General features: G+C 45.9%; 1 protein-coding gene across 4 annotated transcripts in view; it reads right to left on the reverse strand.

The window, feature by feature from the left end:
• LOC115130152 (protocadherin alpha-C2-like) overlaps window positions 1-22,634 on the reverse strand; it is a 100,745-nt gene that overhangs the window by 34,531 nt on the left and 43,580 nt on the right. For 3 of the 4 annotated variants that reach the window (XM_065018550.1, XM_065018549.1, XM_065018548.1), the window contains exon 2: window positions 2,851-2,909. In XM_065018550.1, the coding sequence (XP_064874622.1) occupies window positions 2,851-2,909 (59 nt within the window). Of the gene's footprint in view, window positions 1-2,850; window positions 2,910-11,089; window positions 14,080-22,634 lie in introns of those variants that run through there. The other variant, XM_065018547.1, reaches the window with a different exon arrangement.

The raw sequence follows: 22,634 nt of genomic DNA on the forward strand, positions 1-22,634 counted from the left end.
AGCCTAGTGCTGAACCTAGTGCTGACCATATTGCTGACCATAGTGCTGAGCCTAGTGCTGAGCCTAGTGCTGACCACAGTGCTGACCACAGTGCTGACCATAGTGCTGAGCACAGTGCTGACCACAGTGCTGACCATAGTGCTGACCACAGTGCTGACCACAGTGCTGACCATAGTGCTGAGCCTATTGCTGACCACAGTGCTGACCACAGTGCTGACCACAGTGCTGACCATAGTGCTGAGCACAGTGCTGACCACAGTGCTGACCCTAGTGCTGACCATAGTGCTGACCACAGTGCTGACCACAGTGCTGACCATAGTGCTGAGCCTAGTGCTGAGCCTAGTGCTGACCACAGTGCTGAGCCTAGTGCTGACCATAGTGCTGAGCCTAGTGCTGAGCATAGTGCTGACCACAGTGCTGAGCCTAGTGCTGACCATAGTGCTGACCACAGTGCTGACCACAGTGCTGACCACAGTGCTGAGCCTAGTGCTGACCACAGTGCTGAGCCTAGTGCTGACCATAGTGCTGACCACAGTGCTGAGCCTAGTGCTGACCACAGTGCTGACCACAGTGCTGACCACAGTGCTGAGCCTAGTGCTGACCACAGTGCTGACCACAGTGCTGACCACAGTGCTGACCACAGTGCTGAGCCTAGTGCTGACCACAGTGCTGACCACAGTGCTGAGCCTAGTGCTGACCATAGTGCTGACCACAGTGCTGACCACAGTGCTGACCACAGTGCTGACCATAGTGCTGACCACAGTGCTGACCACAGTGCTGACCACAGTGCTGAGCAATTTGTGCTTTTTGATGTCGAATTTGCTTCGGTTTGCAAAAAATAATAGTGGTTTTTGATTTCGGTTTTGGATTAATTCTGTTTTACATTAAACGCATTATGAAATATGATCTTGAAATATTATTTTTTTAGCTTTTGAATTGAAAATCCAAATATTGAGAATGTGCAATTGCCAAAACATTGAAAACCTTCCATTGTCTCTAACAACACAGAATACAGGAATCAATAAGAGCCCCATGACAGTAGGGACTGTCCATTACTGCTTATGACTTATTAACCATCATTTATTCACACTACTTTACTTTAATAAAATACTTCAGTTGTGTATATTCTGATTAGATTTTTTATGACTTCATTGTTTAATTTCTTAAAGTCATCATCTCAGTTCAGGCAGTAGCAGCCAGACAGCCAGCCAGCCAGCCAGCCAGACAGACAGACAGCCAGACAACCATCTATCGCTGTCACTGTGCTCCCCAACGAGCCAGGCTCCTCTTGGCTAGTGAAAAGGATAGCCCGTGATCAATGGGTTGCCACAGCTGCCCATGCTGCAGAGCTGTCTGACGAAATCACTATTTTAGTAGTTATTTTAAGAAGATAAGGCACACTTTCAAGACTGCTACAACTATGAATTGGGTAGAGCTACCTCACAAACGGTCTTTATTGCTCTAGTAGACGCTGTGTTGTGCACATTCCTCTCTCATAGGGTCTACGTGCATCGCCGAGAAGAATAGGTGCAATGGTTTCTGGTCATTGAAGTTATTTACCACGTTTTCTGCGCTGAACTAGGTAGAATATTTTCCTGTTGAAAACTACACTACAACGCCCCGCAGTTCGTTCTTGATTTGATGTCTCTATAGAGAAACAGTGTGTTGGGCTCACAAAAACAACTAGAACTAAATGGGAATTCAAGTAATTGAACCGACATTGGTTAATTAGGTCTTTGATAAATGGGGGGGGTAAACTTTGGTTAACCACTCAGCACTAGTTGACCCTGAAAAAGCAGCATGACTCTGAGCAGACAGTAGGACGGACAGCAGGACGGACAGCAGGACAGACAGCAGGACAGACAGCAGGACAGACAGCAGGACAGACAGTAGGACAGACAGCAGGACAGACAGCAGGACAGACAGCAGGACAGACAGCAGGACAGACAGCAGGACAGACAGCAGGACAGACAGTAGGACAGACAGCAGGACGGACAGCAGGACGGACAGCAGGACAGACAGCAGGACAGACAGCAGGACAGACAGTAGGACAGACAGCAGGACAGACAGTAGGACGGATGGACAGGCAGACATTGTTTACAGCGAGATGTGAAAGCGCCGTCAGTTCTGTCATCTCTCATGTTCCTCATCACTTTCACAATGCTGTCCGCCACGTCCGGAGGGACAAACTTGTGTGTGTGTGTGTGTGTGTGTGTGTGTGTATGTGTGTGTGTGTGTGTGTGTGTGTACACTATGAGATGGCCCCGGCGCAGTGCAGTAGGCGATGTGGTTCACCTGGCTCGTTATGGCTGGCTCTGCTCGTTAACTTGGTCCCTCCCTCTCATTAGCATGCTACTCGTTTGAGTCAGGCTCAGACCATACCCACAGCAGCTAGTGGCCCAATGTCTCATGGGTAATGTGATCCCTGAATTGTGCATTCCCAGTGTCCCGACGGGCCATATTTCCACCTGACTGCCTTCCCTGTCATCCCTCTCTCCATCCCTCCTTCAGTCCCCTCAGTCTTTAACTGACCCCTTGTTCACCCCTCACTCTCTGTCTGTCTACTACTGTCCAATGGCCAAGCTGATAGAAGACTGTCAAACGGATGCTTATAAATAGGATAATATCTGGTTTAATTGTAATGTATTGACAGAAGGAAATGACTCTGTAGTTCAACAGGGTTTGTTAAACAAGCAGCATCATGAGAGGTTCCTTTGGTGGAGGGCAATGGCTAGAGTAGTTTATGATTTAAGAGGGATTAGAGGAATGGAATACTGGTGAAATGTGAATTATCATTCTTATGGACAGCGGACACTTATTGAGGAATGGTAAAAGGATATATGTGCTTACCTCTGCATCCCAGTCCTAAGTGAGGCAGAGTAACGCCAGTCTGAATTCGGCACCTTGGGCTGCAAGAGAGAGAGTGAGAGAAAGAGATTGAGTCTTAAGTACTGCAAGAGATCACACAGGCAAAACCCAATATCTTCTCATTAATGAATCATGGCGTGAACCACAAGTATGTGCACACACACACACATACACACACATCATAACAGTGACAGCTTGCCTCTGCCTGTGGAGAGAAATTAATTCTGAGTTGCACTGGAGATCCCTGCTCCTCTCCTCATTTCCTCCCCTCCTCCTCCCTCCCTGTCCTCTGTGAGAGTGATGACTTCAAGAGATAAGCCTGTTCACAGACTGCCCACACCAGACCGGTCCAGTGACCCTGCCTCTCTGCCACAGGCCCTCAGGCCACCCTCACCCTGGGTCAAACCACTCAGCTTCACGTGGTACGCTCCGTTACCATGGAGACGCAGTGGAATTCTCACATGGCAGTTTGTGTTGATGGACTTCATCAGGGCTGCAGCTCTATCTCTCTCTCTCTCTCTCTCTCTCTCAGTCTTTCACACTTTCACTCTGAATCTCCTTCTTACCAATTTACTATTTTCTTTCTGACTTCTCTTGTACTAGGCTTGGTTCAGCTCACTCTCCTTCTCTCTCCTTCTCTCATCCTCTCTCCTTCTCTCTTTCCTTCTCTCCTCCTCTCTAACCTCTCAATCTCTTTCTCCTTCTCTCTCCTTCTCTCCTCCTCTAGCCACCAAACCACCATTTTACCCTAAAAGGCCAATAAAAAAAATGTAAGCATCATAAAGTAATTATTTGAATGGACACCTTGTGTGGCTAGAGGATGGAATTTCTCCTCCATCTGGCATGGAGTAAGTCAGAGATCAAGCTAACCAAGCTTCCTCTATGACCACATACCTAGGATCAAATGACCCATTTCCCATTCCAAACCACCATTACAGATTCAAAACATCTCTGTTTGGGAGTCTATTAGATGACTGGTGTGATGTGGTTGTTGAGCGGCTTCACTGCAACTATATTATATGTTTTAAATATTCAATCAAAAAATATTTTTTCATAATTTTCAAAAACATCTCTGTTCCAGGATCAGTAGTAGGAACAACCTCTAACTTCTCCACAGCGTTGACCCATTTCCTGTGCTGTCCACAAGACAGATGTTAACTTCCTGGCGATGGAGAATCGACCGTAGTCTCTCCACACAGCACATTCATGACGCCAAAATCTAATATGTGGGTCTAATGAGAAGGTCTTGGTATCCCTCCAGGAGTCATTCAGACAGCCCATTACATCATCCACAGGGAAACAAACAGCTACACACAGACAGCTACACACACAGACAGCTACACACACAGACAGCTACACACTCCACAGCTACACATACAGACAGCTACACACACAGAGGCTACACACTCCACAGCTACACACACAGACAGCTACACACAGAGACAGCTCCACACACAGATAGCTACACATGGAGACAGCTCCACACACAGACAGCTAGACACACAGACAGCTACACACAGAAACAGCTCCACGCACAGACAGCTACATACAGAGACAGCTCCACACACAGACAGCTACACACACAGACAGCTACACACAGAGACAGCTCCACACTCCAAAGATACACACACAGACAGCTACACACAGACAGCTCCACACACAGACAGCTACACACTCCACAGCTACACACACAGACAGCTCCACACTCCAAAGCTACACACACAGACAGCTCCACACACAGACAGCTACACACAGAAGACAGCTACACACACAGAGACAGCTACACAAACAGAGACAGCTACACACACAGAGACAGCTACACACAGAGACAGCTCCACACACAGATAGCTACACACACAGACAGCTAGACACACAGACAGCTACACACAGAGACAGCTCCACGCACAGACTGCTACATACAGAGACAGCTCCACACACAGACAGCTCCACACACAGACAGCTACACAGAGACAGCTCCACACTCCAAAGATACACACACAGACAGCTACACACAGACAGCTCCACACACAGACAGCTACACACTCCACAGCTACACACACAGACAGCTCCACACTCCAAAGCTACACACACAGACAGCTACACACAGAGACAGCTCCACACACAGACAGCTACACACAGAAGATAGCTACACACACAGACAGATCTACACACAGAAGACAGCTACACACACAGAGACAGCTACACAAACAGAGACAGCTACACACACAGAGACAGCTACACACAGAAGACAGCTACACACAGAGAAAGCTACACACACAGAGAAAGCTACACACAGAGACAGCTAAACACAGAAGACAGCTACACACAGAAGACAGCTACACACACAGAGACAGCTACACACACAGAGACAGCTACACACAGAAGACAGCTACACACAGAGAAAGCTACACACAGAAGACAGCTACACACACACAGAAAGCTACACACAGAGAAAGCTACACGCAGAGAAAGCTACACACAGAAGACAGCTACACACACAGAGAAAGCTACACACACAGAGAAAGCTACACACAGAGAAAGCTACACACAGAGAAAGCTACACACAGAGAAAGCTACACACATGAACACACTCCTCTATACAGGAACAGGAACACATTTTATAGCCCAAAAATTCAGAGAAGCCATATTTGTATTTGTGTTGTGTCAAATCCACAAAGAAGTACATGTTATGGAGGAGTGATAAACTCTGTACTGGTCTTGCAAATCCAAGGATAAAATAGACTTTGTTAGCACAATGAGGATGGAGATAGACTTCACACCTACAATATTCAAAGGCATATTTCAACACTCCAACCACTTGTGACACTTACAGTGAGAGACTGACTTCACAGTCCACACAAACGTTCATAAATAAGAGCGTTAAAGAGAGGGGAGATGGTAAAGGAATACGCCATCATTAAGCATGTACCCTGTTGTACCAGAATGGCCGATGGGGGAGTGGTCTGGCCGTCCTTATGGTGTCTGTGTGTGTAAATGAGAACAGACACACACTAACACTGCAGGTTAGAGACGAGCATCTGGACCCTAAACACATCCACAGTCTGAGGCACTCCCACAGGAGGACACACACACACACACACACACACACACACACACACACACATATATATATATATATGGGCTTGGAGTATATCAGCACCGCCCAGTGAAAGCAAATACTCACAGGTCATAGGGTTGTAATGGAGCTGATATTGTAAATGGAATTTGGTATCTGAGAGAGAGCAAGATAAATGGAATGAGAGAGAGAGAGAGAGAGAGAGAGAGAGAGAGAGAGAGAGAGAGAGAGAGATTTATCCCTATGGGCTTTTTGTGTACTCCTTCCCTCCCTGCCTAGCTGTGTGGACACAAATTAGGGCCCTGGGTTTGATTTGGCATCTATCTCCTTGACCCTCTCTTTCTCCCTCTCCCTCTCTTTCTCCCTCCCTCTCTCTTTCTCCCTCTCTCCCTCTCCTTCTCCCTCTCCCTCTCTTTCTCCCTCTCTTTCTCCCTCTTCCTCTCTCTCCCTCTCTTTCTCCCTCTCTCCCTCTTTCTCCCTCTCCCTCTCTTTCTCCCTCTCCCTCTCTTTCTCCCTCTCTTTCTCCATCTCCCTGTCTTTCTCCCTCTCCCCCTCTCTTTCTCCCTCTCCATCTCTTTCTCCCTCTCCCTCTCTTTCTCGCTCTCCCTCTCTCCCTCTCTTTCTCCCTCTCCCTCTCTTTCTCCCTCTCCCTCTCTTTCTCCCTCTCTTTCTCCCTCTCCCTGTCTTTCTCCCTCTCCCCCTCTCTTTCTCCCTCTCCATCTCTTTCTCCCTCTCCCTCTCTTTCTCGCTCTCCCTCTCTCCCTCTCTTTCTCCCTCTCATTCTCTCTCTCCCTCTCGCTCTCCCTCTCGCTCTCCCTCTCTCTGAGTAGAAACCCCTCGCATGGATACAGTGTGCGCACCTCCGCCATCGAAGCCTCGTCCAATGACCTTGCTTCCCCCGGCCCTGTCCTCACCGAACCGACCAATCCCGCGGTGGTATAGAGAAACATGTCGCTGCCGGTTAATTACACGGCAAGAACAAACATGAATGGCATTTAATGAGGAAAACGCCAGGGGATAGAGGAGCAATTACCTGAACATTGATGTACGTGTCCCTTTTCATCTCCCTCCTATTTTCCTCTTTAATGACTTTTCTTTCCTTTGCTCAGACCACCCATACATTTGCAGGGGTTGACAATAACGACCAGGACACCATACAGCTATTTCTGAATGAAAGCCTTAAATTATGTCTGAAGTTAACATTAGCCGTGTCCCTACTGTCAACATTTTTTTGTAGTAATGGTCATTTTCTCTACTGTGTCTCTATGACAACACTGCAGTCATAACAGTTTCCTAGAAACAGTGAGCCAGTCAACAGTCACCAGTTTCCACGTCACACCTGTCAGTAAGAACAAACCACTCCAATAATGATGTAAAGCCACCAGAAACCTACTAATGGTTTTTATCTATTTTTTCCCTGCTTCTCACATGATGGCAAACGAATGAGAAAACCCACTGAACTGAAAATGGGTCTTTAATCCAGCTCCGAGTGTCTGCCTCTCATCCCATCTCTAGCCCACCGAACCAAACTCAAGGCAATCGTTTTGTGCTCTGAGCGCGACTGACCTGTGGGGGATTTTACTGCAGTAGGACCCATGACTCTTTAAGCTGGACAGAACAACACTAATGCCCAGAATATCTCTCTGCCCAGAGATAACCGCACCAGACAAGTCTGTGCCTATTGGACCACAACTAGTGGACCAATCCTATTGACTGGCTGAGGTCGTACTAGACCAATCACACTAACCCTTTACACTTTAACCTTCAACATTCCAATCAAGTTTCCAACAGCTATACCACTACCCCTGGACCAACCATGGATCCCATTCCCATATGTATTTTCTACATATGGACCCAGCAGCAGAGTTCACAAAGGAGTGGGGAAGAGAGTAGGAAATGGAGGGAGAGCGATGTTTACTCTGAATATCCATGTTGAGAAGCATTTTGATGACAGCTCTGTAAACGACTGCAGAGAAGCGAGGCGCTTAAACCTCTGATACCCTGACTCAACAGAAACAAACACCAGCTCTCTGAAGAATCTCTGATACCCTGACTCAACAGAAACAAACACCAGCTCTCTGAAGAATCTCTGATACCCTGACTCAACAGAAACAAACACCAGCTCTCTGAAGAATCTCAGATACCCTGACTCAACAGAAACAAACACCAGCTCTCTGAAGAATCTCTGATACCCTGACTCAACAGAAACAAACACCAGCTCTCTGAAGAATCTCTGATACCCTGACTCAACAGAAACAAACACCAGCTCTCTGAAGAATCTCTGATACCCTGACTCAACAGAAACAAACACCAGCTCTCTGAAGAATCTCTGATTCCCTGACTCAACAGAAACAAACACCAGCTCTCTGAAGAATCTCTGATACCCTGACTCAACAGAAACAAACACCAGCTCTCTGAAGAAGCTCTGAGCACCACACACACACACACACAGAGCTGAGGGCATACCCTCCCACACAAACACACTGCTCCCACAAAGAAGCTCTGCGCATGGGTGAACACTCACACCTCAAATCTGAACAAATGCATAAAGTGCTGGAAAAGGTAGAGAGCATATTGCAGGAAACTGCATGTTTGTACATACTGAGCTCGCGATAGAGCACTGCAAATGCAAAACACCTATGCTACAGCAACACAATGCAGCCTGCGCAGGTAATAGTACCAGACTACTGACAAGAATAAACAAAGGATAGGAAGGAGACCTGGGAGTGGCACTGCGATTTTTAGGTTTTTAGTGTTCAAGGTCTCTGACATAAGAGTGATATATATAAAATATATCTACAGTACAGGTCAGAAGTTTGGACACACCTACTCATTCAAGGGTTTTCTTTCTTTTGACTATTTTCTACATGGAAGAATAATAGTGAAGACATCAAAACTATGAAATAACACATATGGAATCATGTTGTAACCAAAAAAGTATAAAACACATCGAAATAAATGATATATATACTTAATTCTTCAAAGTAGCCAACTTTTGCCAAGAGTGTGCCAAACTGTCATCGAGGCATTCTCTCAACCAGCTTCGCCTGGAATGCTTTCCAACAGTCTTGAAGGAATTCCCACATATGCTGAGCACTTGCTGGCTGCTTTTCCTTCACTCTGCTGTCCAACTCATCCCAAACCATCTCAATTGGGTTGAGGGCAAGTGATTGTGGAAGCCAGATCATCTGATACAGCACTCCATCACTCTCCTTCTTGGTCTAATAGCCCTTACTAGCTTGGAGATGTGTTGGGTCATTGTCCTGTTGAATAACAAAAGATAGTCCCACTGAGCGCAAACCAGATGGGATGGTGTATCGCTGCAGAATCCTGTGGTAACCATGCTGGTTAAGTGTGCCTTGAATTCTAAATAAAACACAGACAGCAAAGCAACGACACACCATTACTCCTCCTCCATGCTTCACGGTGTGAACTACATGTGCAGAGATCATCCGTTCACCTACTCTGCATCTCACAAAGACATGTTGGTTGGAACCAAAAATCTCAAATTTGGACTCATCAGACCAGAGGACAGATTTCCACCAGTCTAATGTCCATTGCTCGTGTTTCTTGGCCCAAGAAAGTCTCTTATTATTATTTCTGAGGCTGGTAACTCTAATGAACTTATCCTCTGCAGCAGAGGTAACTCTTCGTCTTCCTTTCCTGTGGCGGTTCTCATGGGAGCCAGTTTCATCATAGCGCTTGATGGTTTTTGCAACTGCACTTTCCGCATTGACTGACCTTCATGTCTTAAAGTAATCGTGGACTGTCGTTTCTCTTTGCGTATTTGAGCTGTTCTTGCCATAATATGGACTTGGTATTTTACCAAATAGGGCTATCTTCTGTATACCACCCCTACCTTGTCACAACAAAACTAATTGGCTCAAACACACTAAGAAGGAAATCAATTCCACAAATTAAATTTTTACAAGGCACACCTGTTAATTGAAATGCATTCCAGGTGACTACCTCATGAAGCTGGTTGAGAGAATTCCAAGAGTGTGCAAAGCTATTATCAAGGCAAAGGGTGGCTAATTTGAAGAATCTCAAATATAAAATATTTTTTTATTCGTTGAAAACTTTTTGGTTACTATATTATTTAATGTGTTATTTCATAGTTTTGATGTCTTCACTATTATTCTACAATGTAGACTCTACAAGGTGTCGAAAGTATTCTACAGGGATGCTGGCCCATGTTGACTCCAATGCTTCCCACAGTTGTGTCAAGTTGGCTGGATGTCCTTTGGGCGGTAGACCATTTTTGATACACACAGGAAACTGCTGCACGTGAAATAAACAGCAGTGTTGCAGTTCTTGACACACTCAAACCTGTGCACCTGGCACTTACTTCCTTACCCTGTTAAAAGGCACTTCAAAATGTTGTCTTGCCCATTCACCCTCTGAATGGCACGCATACACAATCCATATCTCAACTGTCTCAAGGCTTAAAAATCATTCTTTAACCTGTCTCCTTAACACTGATTGGAATAGATTTAAGGTAACATCAATAAGGGATCATAGCGTTCACCTGGATTAACCTGGTCATACTATGACATGGAAAGAGCAGGTGTTCCTAAAAATTTGGACACTCAGTGTAAATGATTTATGCAAATTCAGAATCCTCCATATCTGCCACAGTATGTTTTTTTTCAATTTAAATTGGATAAAAAAAGAGCACTGCTTAATTAAAGGTCAAATCCACTCAAAAACATTTGTTATTTGTTAAATTAGTCCACTGATGATGCAGTCCTAAAATGTTTTGCATGTCAGCAGTCAAGGTTTTAAGGATTTGGGCTTCAAGCAGAAAAGTGTAACTTTCCACACCATCACGATGAAGCAAAATGTCGATGTGGCCGATGACACTTGTCTTCTTCAGCGTCATATATCTTGAAAACTTGACTGCTGACATGCAAAAGATGTTGTGACTGTATCAATAGTGGACCAATGAAGAGGATTTTCCCTTTAATATTGCATAAACCCCCCCAAAAAATCGGAAGCCCTCACACATCCCTCACCTTCCTTGGAAAAACCCAAATACTAAAACACCCCAAAAAAACAATCCATGAATAGCTCCTCAGTGTATTGTGGATGGTGTGTTGTTGGGATGGGATGACAGGACACACACAGAGATACACACACACACACCTGTATGGCGGTTGCATCTGGCATGCTCAGCCTGCGTACAAACATCTGGCTCTGTCCACTCTGGCTGGTGACGTATCCCCCGGAGCTCCAGGTGCCGCTGTGGGGCCGGCCCGTGTTATAGAACATGAAGGTGTCGCTCCCCGACGTGGCCGTCATACATGTCTTATAGCAGTACGTTTTGGTCATGGAGCCGTTCCCCCGCACCTCGATGTAGTGAGGTTCAACCTTCAGGTCCCTTCGCAGAGCAACGTTGTTGTTGGGTTGACCCTGACCTCCTCCAACTCCCCCACCACCTCCACCTCGACCCAATGACCCTCCACCCCCACCAGCCGAGGTGCCACCCTCAGGGACACTCTTTTGGGACACACAGCAGGGCGAGCAGGAACCGGGCTGGGTGCAGTAGGCGTGGCAGCGGACGATGGCCAGCACCACAATGGTGACAAGGAACACAAAGGTGGTGGCGCTCAGGGCCACGATCAGGTAGAGGGTTACGTTGGAGAACAGCAGCGGGCTGTGAGGCCTGATGATGCGTTTGGGGTCAGGGGTCAGCTTGGGTGGCAGCTCCATGACGTGCACATTGATGGTGGCGGTGGAGGAAAGCGGCGGGAGGCCATGGTCACGGACCAGAACGGTCAGCAGGAAAGAGGTGGAGTTGTCCTCGCTGACACGCCGCATGGTGCGGATCTCCCCCGTGTGCTCGTGGACTTTAAACAGGTCCAGCTCGGAGGTGGTCTGCTCCAGGGCGTACACCAGCCAGGCGTTCTGACCTGCGTCCCCGTCCCACGCCACCACCTTGGTCACCAGAGCCCCCGCCTCTGCATTCTTCATCAGTGTCTCGGTGGTCCGCGTCCCATTGGCTGGAGGATGGACTACCCTGGGGGAGTGGTCGTTCTGGTCCATAATGTAAACGTAGACTGTTGCTACGCGGCTGAGGGGCGGCACGCCACCATCCTGGGCTTTCACCTGGAAGTGGAACTCTCTGAGCTTCTCAAAGTCGAAGGCTCGCAGGGCATAGGCCTCTCCCGTGTCGGGTTTGATGCTGACGTAGCTCGCCACAGGGATGCCGTGGTTGTTGTCATTGAGGACGGTGTAGGTGATGCGAGCGTTCTCCCCAGCGTCTGCATCCATTGCCTTTACAACGCACATCGATGCGCCAGGTGCATTATTCTCCGTCATGTACACTGTGTAGGAAGTCTGTTCGAAGCGGGGAGGGTTGTCATTGACATCGGCCACGTCAACTTTAATGGACATGTGTGAAGACAGGGCTGGGGTTCCCCCATCGATGGCGGTTACTGTGACGTTGTAGGTGGAGATGGTCTCTCGGTCCAGGAATGCAGCGGTGACCAAGGTGTAGTGGTTCCGGAAGGACTTGATCTTAAAAGGGACACCAGGTTGGATCTCCAGGGTCACCTGTTTGTTCTGGGCGGAGTCCCGGTCGTTAAGACTGATCAGAGCCACAACGGTGTCAGCCCGGGCATCCTCCCGGACCGGGCTGGAAAGAGATGACAGCACGATTTCAGGAATGTTGTCATTCACATCCAAAACCTCCACCACCACTTTACAGTGGACTACCACTGCAGAGGGACCTCTGTCCATAGCTTGTATGTACATCTCATAGGAGTTAGTCTCCTCATAGTCTATGTTTTTCTTCACTCTGATCTCTCCTGTATCTGTGTCCATGGAGAACATTTGTCTCACCCTCTCTGGGGTGTAACTGCTAAAAGAGTAAAACACCTCCCCGTTTGTGCCTTCATCCCGGTCTGTGGCGTTTAACTTTATCACTAGAGCGCCCTTGGGCGAGTTCTCCGAAAGTTTCACTTTGTATACGGAGTTGTCGAACACAGGCACGTTGTCGTTGGAATCCAGGACACGCACGTTGATTTTTGCTGTACCTGTGCGCGCCGGAGTGCCTCCATCGACAGCAGTCAGTATCAACTGATGAGATGGTGTAAGCTCACGGTCAAATGGCTTTTTGAGCACGAGCTGGATGTTCTTGCTATTTGTCGCGGGCTTGTTGGAGTCCAGCGCGAGGTGCTCATTGTTGCTGAGCCGGTAGAGGCGAACTGAGTTGGAGCCTTCGTCTGCATCCTGCGCGCCCTCGATGGGGAACCGGGACCCAGTTATGGCGGACTCTGAGATTTCCAGCTGGTACTCGTCCCGGGGGAACTGTGGCGAGTTGTCATTCGCATCCAGAATCTCCACCTCCACATTATGCACCTCGAGCGGGTTCTCAACCCCCACTTCTAGGTTGAGCAAACAGGTGCCACTGAATTCACACAGCGTCTCCCGGTCGATGCGGTCACTTACCGACAGCTTGCCGTTTTTATGATTTATGTTGAAATATCTCCGTGCGCTGTCCGAGGTGATTCTGACGCGTCGGGAGGAGAGCTTTTGCAGGTCCAGACCCAAATCGCGAACAATGTCGCCGACCACAGCCCCATTCTCTAGCTCCTCCGGAATGGTGTATCGTATTTGTGCATTTGTAAGGCCACTGAGTACAAAAATCACCAAATAAAAAGTAAAAGGCACATTCTGAGTTATGCTGTAACAGCATCGCACCGCCACAGCCATTGCAAGCAGGCAGGATCCGCAGACGGATTAGAGAAAGCTTTCCATGCGTCCCCACGCGCAACATTAAAAACGGGGGGAAGAGTCCTTGAGTTACCCCCTACTATGTGCAGGACGACCAAAACATCCTCCCCGGTACATATGCTTGTTTTAAATAGCGTTTTTCCGTTACATCCATGTTTCCTTTGTTCGTTTGGCTACTGCTTTTTTCTCTTCTCTCTCCGCGCGGCTGAATCTTGTTCCCCTCTCACGGGTGCTGACTATCGCTCTCTCTCCCTCTCCTCTCTCTCCTTCCCCCTCCCTCTCTCCCTTTCTGTGCAATGGTGTCTGTGGGAAGCGGGGGAGGGGGAGCAGTGCTCTCTAACCGTACTGGCTGCATTTCACCGATTGAAAACAACGTCAAATGAAAATAAAAAACACATTAATACCTTAATAATAGCAATAATTGTATTGCAATTCATCATTATTTTTAACCGTCGGTCGTTTTTCTATTTTTTGAGAGAGCGCGCTCGAGCAGGCTGTGTTTTTTTTATCAGAAAGGGAGAGAGAGTGAGGGAGCGAGCGAGTGCCACCGCCCTTTTCATTGTGTGCGGCAGATACATTGCTGATCTGATTTAACCGTACGCCCAGGCGATTACTTCTCTCTTTTCATTGATCCAAACCTGCCATTAAGCCAAAGCTCTGGACCCAAACGAATAAATAAAAATAACAGGAATAACGGACATTTAATCGAAAAGTCTATGGAAATAGATCAATAAATTCAATAACAAATGAAATATATTTGTGCAGCAATTATCCTCATAAAATGAGTCGTTACATTTGAAGTATAATCACGGCAGTTTATTGAAATATTTGCATTATTGTAGAGAAGAGAGGCTCTGCCATCAATAGAATCAACAGGGCACTGCAAATCAAGTTAGGCTGAGCATTATAATATGGACTTAACAACAGAGACAATAGAACGAGAAAAACAACACAAAGATAAAAATGAAAGCTGTATGTATCCCTCTCCTCTATTTAGGTACAGCAGCTCTCAAAACAAAGCATACTCTGTCCAGTGCTCTCTCGCTGTCCCACGAGCCATAGGGCTGAAATATTGCTGCTCGCACCCTCCTCTCACTTACTGCCCTGTGAGTGACAGCTGGGTCGATCGTATATTAGGACTACAGGGGTACTTGACTGCCGCTTCAGTTTCGCATCATATTACTCGCAGAACACAGGACCACCCCCTTTAGGCCTATATGTTATCATATGAAGCATGTTAACTCGGGGTGAGCGGGCGAAACGAACCAGGTCACCAACAAGATGCTCGAGACTTAGCCCCTCGCCATATCTGTCAAAACAAACTAGCATGCCCTCTTCTGTCAGACCCAAATTGCTGGAATAATATAGAGCTCGTGCACGCTGCAGATGTGGAAAGCACAAAGAATTTAGACTCATGTCGATTTGTTGACAAGCAGTTCTCCATTTCCTTTCGAAAGTCTCACTTGTCCCAAACATCTAAGCTATAGCCCAATACAATTCAGCAAACAAAAATGTCCACCTGGTGTTAAAGACCGACTTAAAAACAACTAGGGCTAACTGTTTGCCACCCCCAAAAAATATTTTGAATCCATGAGTGCTGGGACAGCTTTTACAGACACCATAACCCCTGGTAGTTTCAGAGTGCTTTGGGGGCAGTTCACACCAAGCAATGGTAATGTAATAGTCTGGCAGACATTAATAGACACACACTGCCCTGTCTCCTGGCGCCTTGATATACTTTCGTTAATCCATTAAAAAGGGACCTCAGCTTTATAGACGATCGTGACGTGTTTAAATTTCTTGAAAATCCTGCGCCACCGACCTTTCTGACTTGACAATCACACTGTACACAGACTGTCTGGCTATATTAACCCTCCTGCTGTGTTCCGGTCGAATTGGACCGATTTACAAGTTCTCTCTGAAAAATGTAATTCATTTAATCTGATTGTCATAAGGTTCCATGACTTTGTCCACACAGGGCATCTGAACACACAAAATACATTTGAATGATTTTCATTACATTTTGGGTGTTTTATTTAACTTTTCTACACTTGTAGTGTTCCTGGTCAAAATGACCGGTCATTAGAAATGAATGGGTGAGACTACAATTAGTGTATACAATTGAGTTCAGGCACATGCCCATTCATCAGATGGACACACTTCTTCTCCCAGATCCTCACATGCATGTGTGTTTGAGCACACACACACACACACACACACACACACACACACACACACACACACACACACACACACACACACACACACACACACACACACACCTTACCCCTCTTCTTGGCTTCCATGGCAACCCCCACGGGTACCTTTCCCCAATATAATCTTTCCACCACGGGAACCACACCCGTTGGCATTCTCACAAACAATCGCAACATTGTTTCAATAATAAGTATAACGCATCTCTGGTATATAACGTTTTTTTGAAGCCTTGCTTCAATTCATTCTGTGGCAGCACAATGACCAAATGATAAACTCTATGTGAGGCTCTTGATCATATCTTTGATCATGACACTGGTGAGGAGGAGAGAGTCCTTGTTAAACTTTGACACAAAGTATTCTGTGATAAATAGCACAATATGTTTCATCTGAGTATGGGTTATAAGTCTAAATAATCCATACATTATGATTTTTTTTTTACTCAAAAACGAGTTCTATGAGCCCAGCTCTCCTCCACCGACCCCTCAGAAAAAGCAATTACAAGTTCAAAACGTGTAACGTTCACAATAACTTAATTAAGTTGAAAAAAAGATCTAACACAACATTAGGTGATAATATATGTTTTATTGTGGATTTATAATCAGCTGTAATGGGGCGGTCATTTTGAACCGGGAACACAGAATTAATTAACATGAAACGAACACAACATGAGGGTTAAATACATTTCAAGTACAATAATATTGCTCAGCCAACGTATGTTCATCAAATGTTGTAGGGGTGTTAAGCCTTTGATGGTTTTTCATTTAAATTCGACTCAATATCTCAAACACCTCAAACATCTGCCCATGGGGCCGAGATGTCTCATGTGCGCATGTCTGTCCGCAGGTGGTCGGATAGTAGCGTTAAATGCCCAAATCATCCCGCTCAGACTTTCCTCCTAATTAGTACAGTCTGAACCCATGTACCCCTATTAAAATCCAATTTAAATCGAATTCAATTCAATTTAGAGGGGGCCTCTAGTCCAAATGCGATCAGTACGACAAAGTGAGAGGGAGCATCTTTCGACACTAATTTCATTTCTACGCCAGCGGCAGCGGTTCATAGTGAATTGAATCGCGTCTCTCGTCTCATCTCCGAGCCCTTTACCTCTGGAAAAGCTCAATAGTTAGATAACACTCAGACAGCCAGTTTGCTAGACAATCGGCTTTCACACCATTCAAATTGATTGAGACATGCAGTGAGTGCAGTGCCATTCAAAGCACCGCTAGGAAGGACAATGTGACCTAAAAGGTGATGTCATTGAATGCTGGTCTCATCATATGGATTTATGCAATCCAAAAGGAGAATGTCTGGGATCTTTTAACATTACCTGGAGCCAAATTAATGTAAAAAATAAATTTAAAAAAGACAAAATGACAATATTGTTTTAGATAGACTGCCTTTGGTCATTCATTTGTGTGTATATGTATCTCTGAATAAGTCAAACATTCAGGTTAGTAAGTATAGCCTGAGTGGTATATCTGTATGGTAGACTGAGCATGAAGTTATTGTGCTGTGTTTATTTGGGATGTGGCCTCAGAGAGCCCCAGTGCCAGCCTGATTCACCCGGCCACCGGGCCACGCTACGTGCCCACACAACTCTTCCCTCTCCCAGTGCGGCTCCAGCTCTCCTCCACCGACCCCTCTGCCTACATCTGTGAAAGGCGCTGGCAACCTGCGAGAAAGCCGCTCAGCGGTGAGTCACACCGTTGTTAGGAGTGGATGGATAGATAGCTGAGAGACTCTTCTTCACACTCCAAAGCCAGACTGGGGGTGGTGAACTGGGGAGCTGGAGAGATACAACTGAAGAGAACAGAGATGGAACGGAACTTCCGTTAGGTTCGATGGGCCTAGATGGAACTTTTCCTTTGTGCAGAGATGGATGTTTTGTGATTTTTTATTTTTTTACACATCAACTGTCCTCCGCTGTCCTGGAGATGAGACCGCGTGGGTCTCGTGTCAGTCAGTTCTCCTGAGTCTCAGAGGCATGCGAGTTGCAGAGCTCCTGACGTTTAGCAGATTCTCCCGGTGGTGCGTGCAAGGCAATTTGAGAGTGATAAAAATAGGAGACTATTATCTTGTCAATTGCACACGCCGTCGGATTTACACCTGTCATTTTCCAATTCACCCTGTTGTCTCCTCTCTCTCTCTCTGTATATTGAGCTGTACACGGGCAGGTAACTGATCTCTCTTTCCCTGTACCTGTTAGAGTCCCACCCATCTGTCCCGCCGTTAATTGCTCGCAACAGAGCTGTGGGTTGTTTTATTTTCACTCAAGGGGCTCGAGATGAAGTTATCTCAATTCCTTCTCCGGAAGACTAACATACATATGTATCGCCAGAACAAACACGTTCTAATGCTCTTAAATGGATCCCTCTCTCTGTCTCTCTCTATCCCATTTTCTCTTGTCACCAACTCTTACCCTTCCCCACTCAATTCAATTAAAGATGCTTTATTGGCATGGGAAAATATATGTTAACATTGTCAAAGCAAGTGAAGTAGATGATATACAAAAGTGAAATAAACAATAAAAATGAACAGTAAACATTACACTCACAGAAACAGTAAACATTCCATTCTCCCCTCACTCTCACCACCCACTCTCTCTCCCCCTCCCAACTGCCTCACACTCCCCTCCTCAGAGCATCTATCCCCCTTCTCTCCTGTCTCACCTCTTCTTCCCCCTTCCAACCCCTCCCTCCTCTATCCCCCTTCTCTCCTGTCTCACCTCTTCTTCCCCTTCTCTTCCAACCTTCTTCCCCCCCCTCCCTCTTCTATCCCCCTTCTCTCTCTGTCTCACCTCTCTTCTTCCCCCTTCTCAACCCCTCCCTCCTCTATCCCCCTTCTCTGTCTCACCTCTTCTCCCCTCACCCCTCCCTCTTCTTCCCCCTTCTCTCCTGTCTCACCCTTCCCCCCTCCTCTTCTACCCCCCATCTCTCGGTGACATCCGCTGCTCCAGCTGGGAGAGCTGTGGCCGAGGGGCACCGGAACGTCTGAAGTGGAAACACAGGAGCTAATGTCTCCGCGGCTGCTTCTGCACTACACTGTCCCGTCTTCTATTGAAAAACACCCCAGAGAGAGAAAGGGAGCAGGAAGAGAGAGGGGGAGGGAGGGACAAGGAACAGGGGAGCAGGAGGATAGAGAAGGGAGAGCGACTAACAGGCGAGCTCGACAGCAGATAAAGGGAGAACTCTGAGTACGCGCCCTATCATCTCTTTTTGGAAATAGAGGAGCATTTTTGAAAAGTGGAATATTAATGACCTTCTCACCATCCATTATGCAAGATGGCGGACAAATTAATAAAACGCTCTCTATTAATACACAGTAATCATCCCGGTTTAAAAGCCATCATTTCACTCTCTAAGCGTCTGTTATCTCATGTGGAAGACCGCCGTTTGTGAGTCAGATTTCCCACAAACGACTGGGACCGGGACTGACTGGGCTTGGGGAAGAGTCTGAATGAGTGTCTGGGCTGGAGCCTCTCTCTTTCTCTCTCTGAGAGTCTTTCTTTGTTATTGTCAGCTGCTGTCTCGTCTGGTGTGCTTAGGGCAAGGAGTGATGACCTCATACATGTCCCGCCTCACCAGACGGAGTCCGAGCTCTGAGTCGCCTACTGTTCATCATGCAGACACACAGACAACATGGTTATTACACCGTGATTTTTTTAAACTGCAAAGTTAATACTTAGTGTTTAGGCCACCCAGTGAGACACATGACTTTTACATGACTATTGATGCCATATTTTGCTTTTAGAAAATATATTAAAGAAATTAGGAAAATACAAAAAATATATTTTGATCTTTCATTATTTTACACATGGAAATGCCTGCATGCTGTTGTGTAGGAAGACAGTAGTCACAGTGTCTGTGTTGCAAGGGGGAAAGGCCAGAGTGATAAAGAATCTGCATCGACAGACTGAAAATGACAAAACATCCATTTCCTCAGAGAAAATGAGTTAGGTTATAGCAGGAGAGGCTGACAACCATGAAATAAATATAATAGAAGTGCTGATAATCTAGCTACAAAATCACAATTTTATATCAACGTTTTATTTTCAGAATATCCACACCATCACGGAGAATTAAATAAAATGCTTGCTTCTCAGTGCATAAGCGTTCGGCCAAATCACATATTGAAAAAAAGAGTTCCATAAAAAGAATGTGCTCAATGATGGAGATGATTCCATTATAACATTTTAAAATATCGATTTTGGCCTGTACTACTAAAGCGCATAGAAACTCATTGAATAACAGATTCATATGGCAAACATTTAGTCAAAACATAAATCGTAAGAAACAAGGTTTTGAAGTGTCTGTCCTAAGTCTAGGAGTCCGTCAGATGAAGGCCATAAAAATGGTCAAAGACACTCTAGTCATAGACTGTTCTAGGTCCAAAAGGTCCAAAAGGCTTCTTAACAGCTTCTAACCCCAAGTCATAAGACTCCAACTTCAGACGAGTCTCCTGAGACTTGTTTGTAGGTCAATCTGTTCGATGCTACAGACGTTTACGTGAGAAGACCGATTTTGGGGATGTCTGTGTCCCCGCAGATGCGGAAGTGCGACTGGAGGATGTGGTGGATTGAGACTCATCCCTTGCAAAAAAAAAACATACATCTATCTTAAACTGAAGGATTTTGATGGGGATTTTTTTGTTATGTAACTGAGATTGACTCACCGGTGCGTCAATCGACTAGGGGATTGCTTGATAGGTACAATATATTCCATGTTTTGAGGAACAGGTGGGGTGGGAGAGAGATGTTTTTCAGGAACTAAACGTATTAGAATCTGGGCCACAGAGAGCGAGAGAAAATCAAAGGTGCGGTGGGGTTCTGTCTCAGTGCCAAGAGCACTGCAGCTTGCAGCCAGGACAGGATGAGAGAGAGAGGGAGACAGTAGTACTGGGACCTCTATTGGTGTAAGGGGGTACTGCAGAGACTGTGAACTCCATCTACTGACTGCCATCGCTAAGCTATGTCACTACTGAAACCTGATTGCAAGCTGCTGAGTGTGCTTGTGTGCCTGTGTCTGTGTGTGTGTGTGTGTGTGTGTGTGTGTGTGTGTGTGTGTGTGTGTGTGTGTGTGTGTGTGTGTGTGTGTGTGTGTGTGTCCCAAGCCGCAGATCGCCTCCTTTCCTCTCCTTCAGTGTCTGACAGTGTGACTGTGAAGGGCAGATTCAGGCACCCTCCAGAGGAGAGAGATGGAAACAAAATATGCTGATGAGGAATCTGTTTCCCAAGGACAACACCCTCACTCTGCAAGAGAGTATGTCTCTACCACAAAGCATTAGAAAATCACACAAGCCAGATCTCACAGATTGATCACAACACTCTGAAGTAAAAATGATCAATCCTTTAGCACAAAATCAGACCTAACCACCAGACATCCTACAGTCCTTCAGAAAGTATTCATGCCTCTTGACTTCATCCACATTTTATTCGACATTGTATTGTGCTACAGCCTGAATTTAAAATGGATTACATTTAGGTTTTATGCCACAAATTATTTTATTTTTAAATTTGAAATGTCACAAGTCATTAAGTATTAAGCCCCTTTGTTATGGCAAGCCAAAATAAGTTCAGGAATAAAAATTCAGTCATGTCAGTATTCAACGTTAGGAGATGACGTAGAAACCAGCCACTATGGGCAACAGTGAGCACTGTGACCTTCAAGTAGGCTTTGGTTTTGCTAGGGCGTTGTGGACAGGGATGGCGGATGGGCGCGATAGGAGTAAGCATCTGCCTCTGTTTTTATATATATATTTTGATGTCTATCCCAAACCTTAACACTAACCATTCTAATGCCTAACCTTACGATTTCTGAGTTCATGTCTGAAGACAGATTACATTTCCACAGGCATCAGGAATCATCATCTCAGTGTCTAAAATCCAAGACTGTGTCAGCCAAATTTAAAACACCACCAAAAAGTACAGACACCCACTTTCTCAAAAGGTGATGGAGAGTTGGAGGTAGACCAATGGAGACCAACGGAGACAAAATGTCTTCTCTCTCTCAAAGAAACCGAACAATGCAAACCTACAATCCATTCCGGTGTAGACTAAGATTGGATTAAGTGGTCCACTCACCGGATGGTATCCCATGCTACTGTGGGAACCTGTCTAGCAAGATAGTTCTAACTAAGGTTCAGTCACTGTTACATGTAATGGTGCTAGATTTACATCCAGAAGTCATAAATGGAGAAAATATTGCTTTAATAGCCTAGCCAAAGCGACACGAAGAAGTGCTACAACTAAGAACCATCTCAGTGCACCAGTAATAGACTTAGGCCACTATAATCCTCAAATTCATCATTATTCATTATCACTGTTGAGTCTCTGAAGCTCTGAATTAGACTGGGGAGTAACAATTCTGTATTGTTATCGTCACTGTGAAATATGGATACAAGTATGAGCTCCAGATGTTGTAGGCCAGGAATGTCTGGGTTGCTAAATCAAATTCGTATTGTTGTTGCAGCGTTTTAGGATGCTCGCAATGCTTAACCTTGGAACGATACAGAGAAGTAACCAATCACTCCGAATTTTGACGTTTGGGACAACTTTGAAATGTGACATTTGAGAAACATGGATGAACGTCTAGTTCTGACGTGAGACTGTGAGAGCTGGTTGTAAAAAAAATCCTTAACAAGTCACATAATAAGTTCCATAGACTCACTCTGTGTGCAATAACAGTGATTAACATTAATTGCACTTTGGATGGTGTATCAATACACCCAGTCACAACAA

The sequence above is a fragment of the Oncorhynchus nerka genome, linkage group LG5 (assembly GCF_034236695.1).
Source record: "Oncorhynchus nerka isolate Pitt River linkage group LG5, Oner_Uvic_2.0, whole genome shotgun sequence".
Classification (NCBI taxonomy): Eukaryota; Metazoa; Chordata; class Actinopteri; order Salmoniformes; family Salmonidae; genus Oncorhynchus; species Oncorhynchus nerka.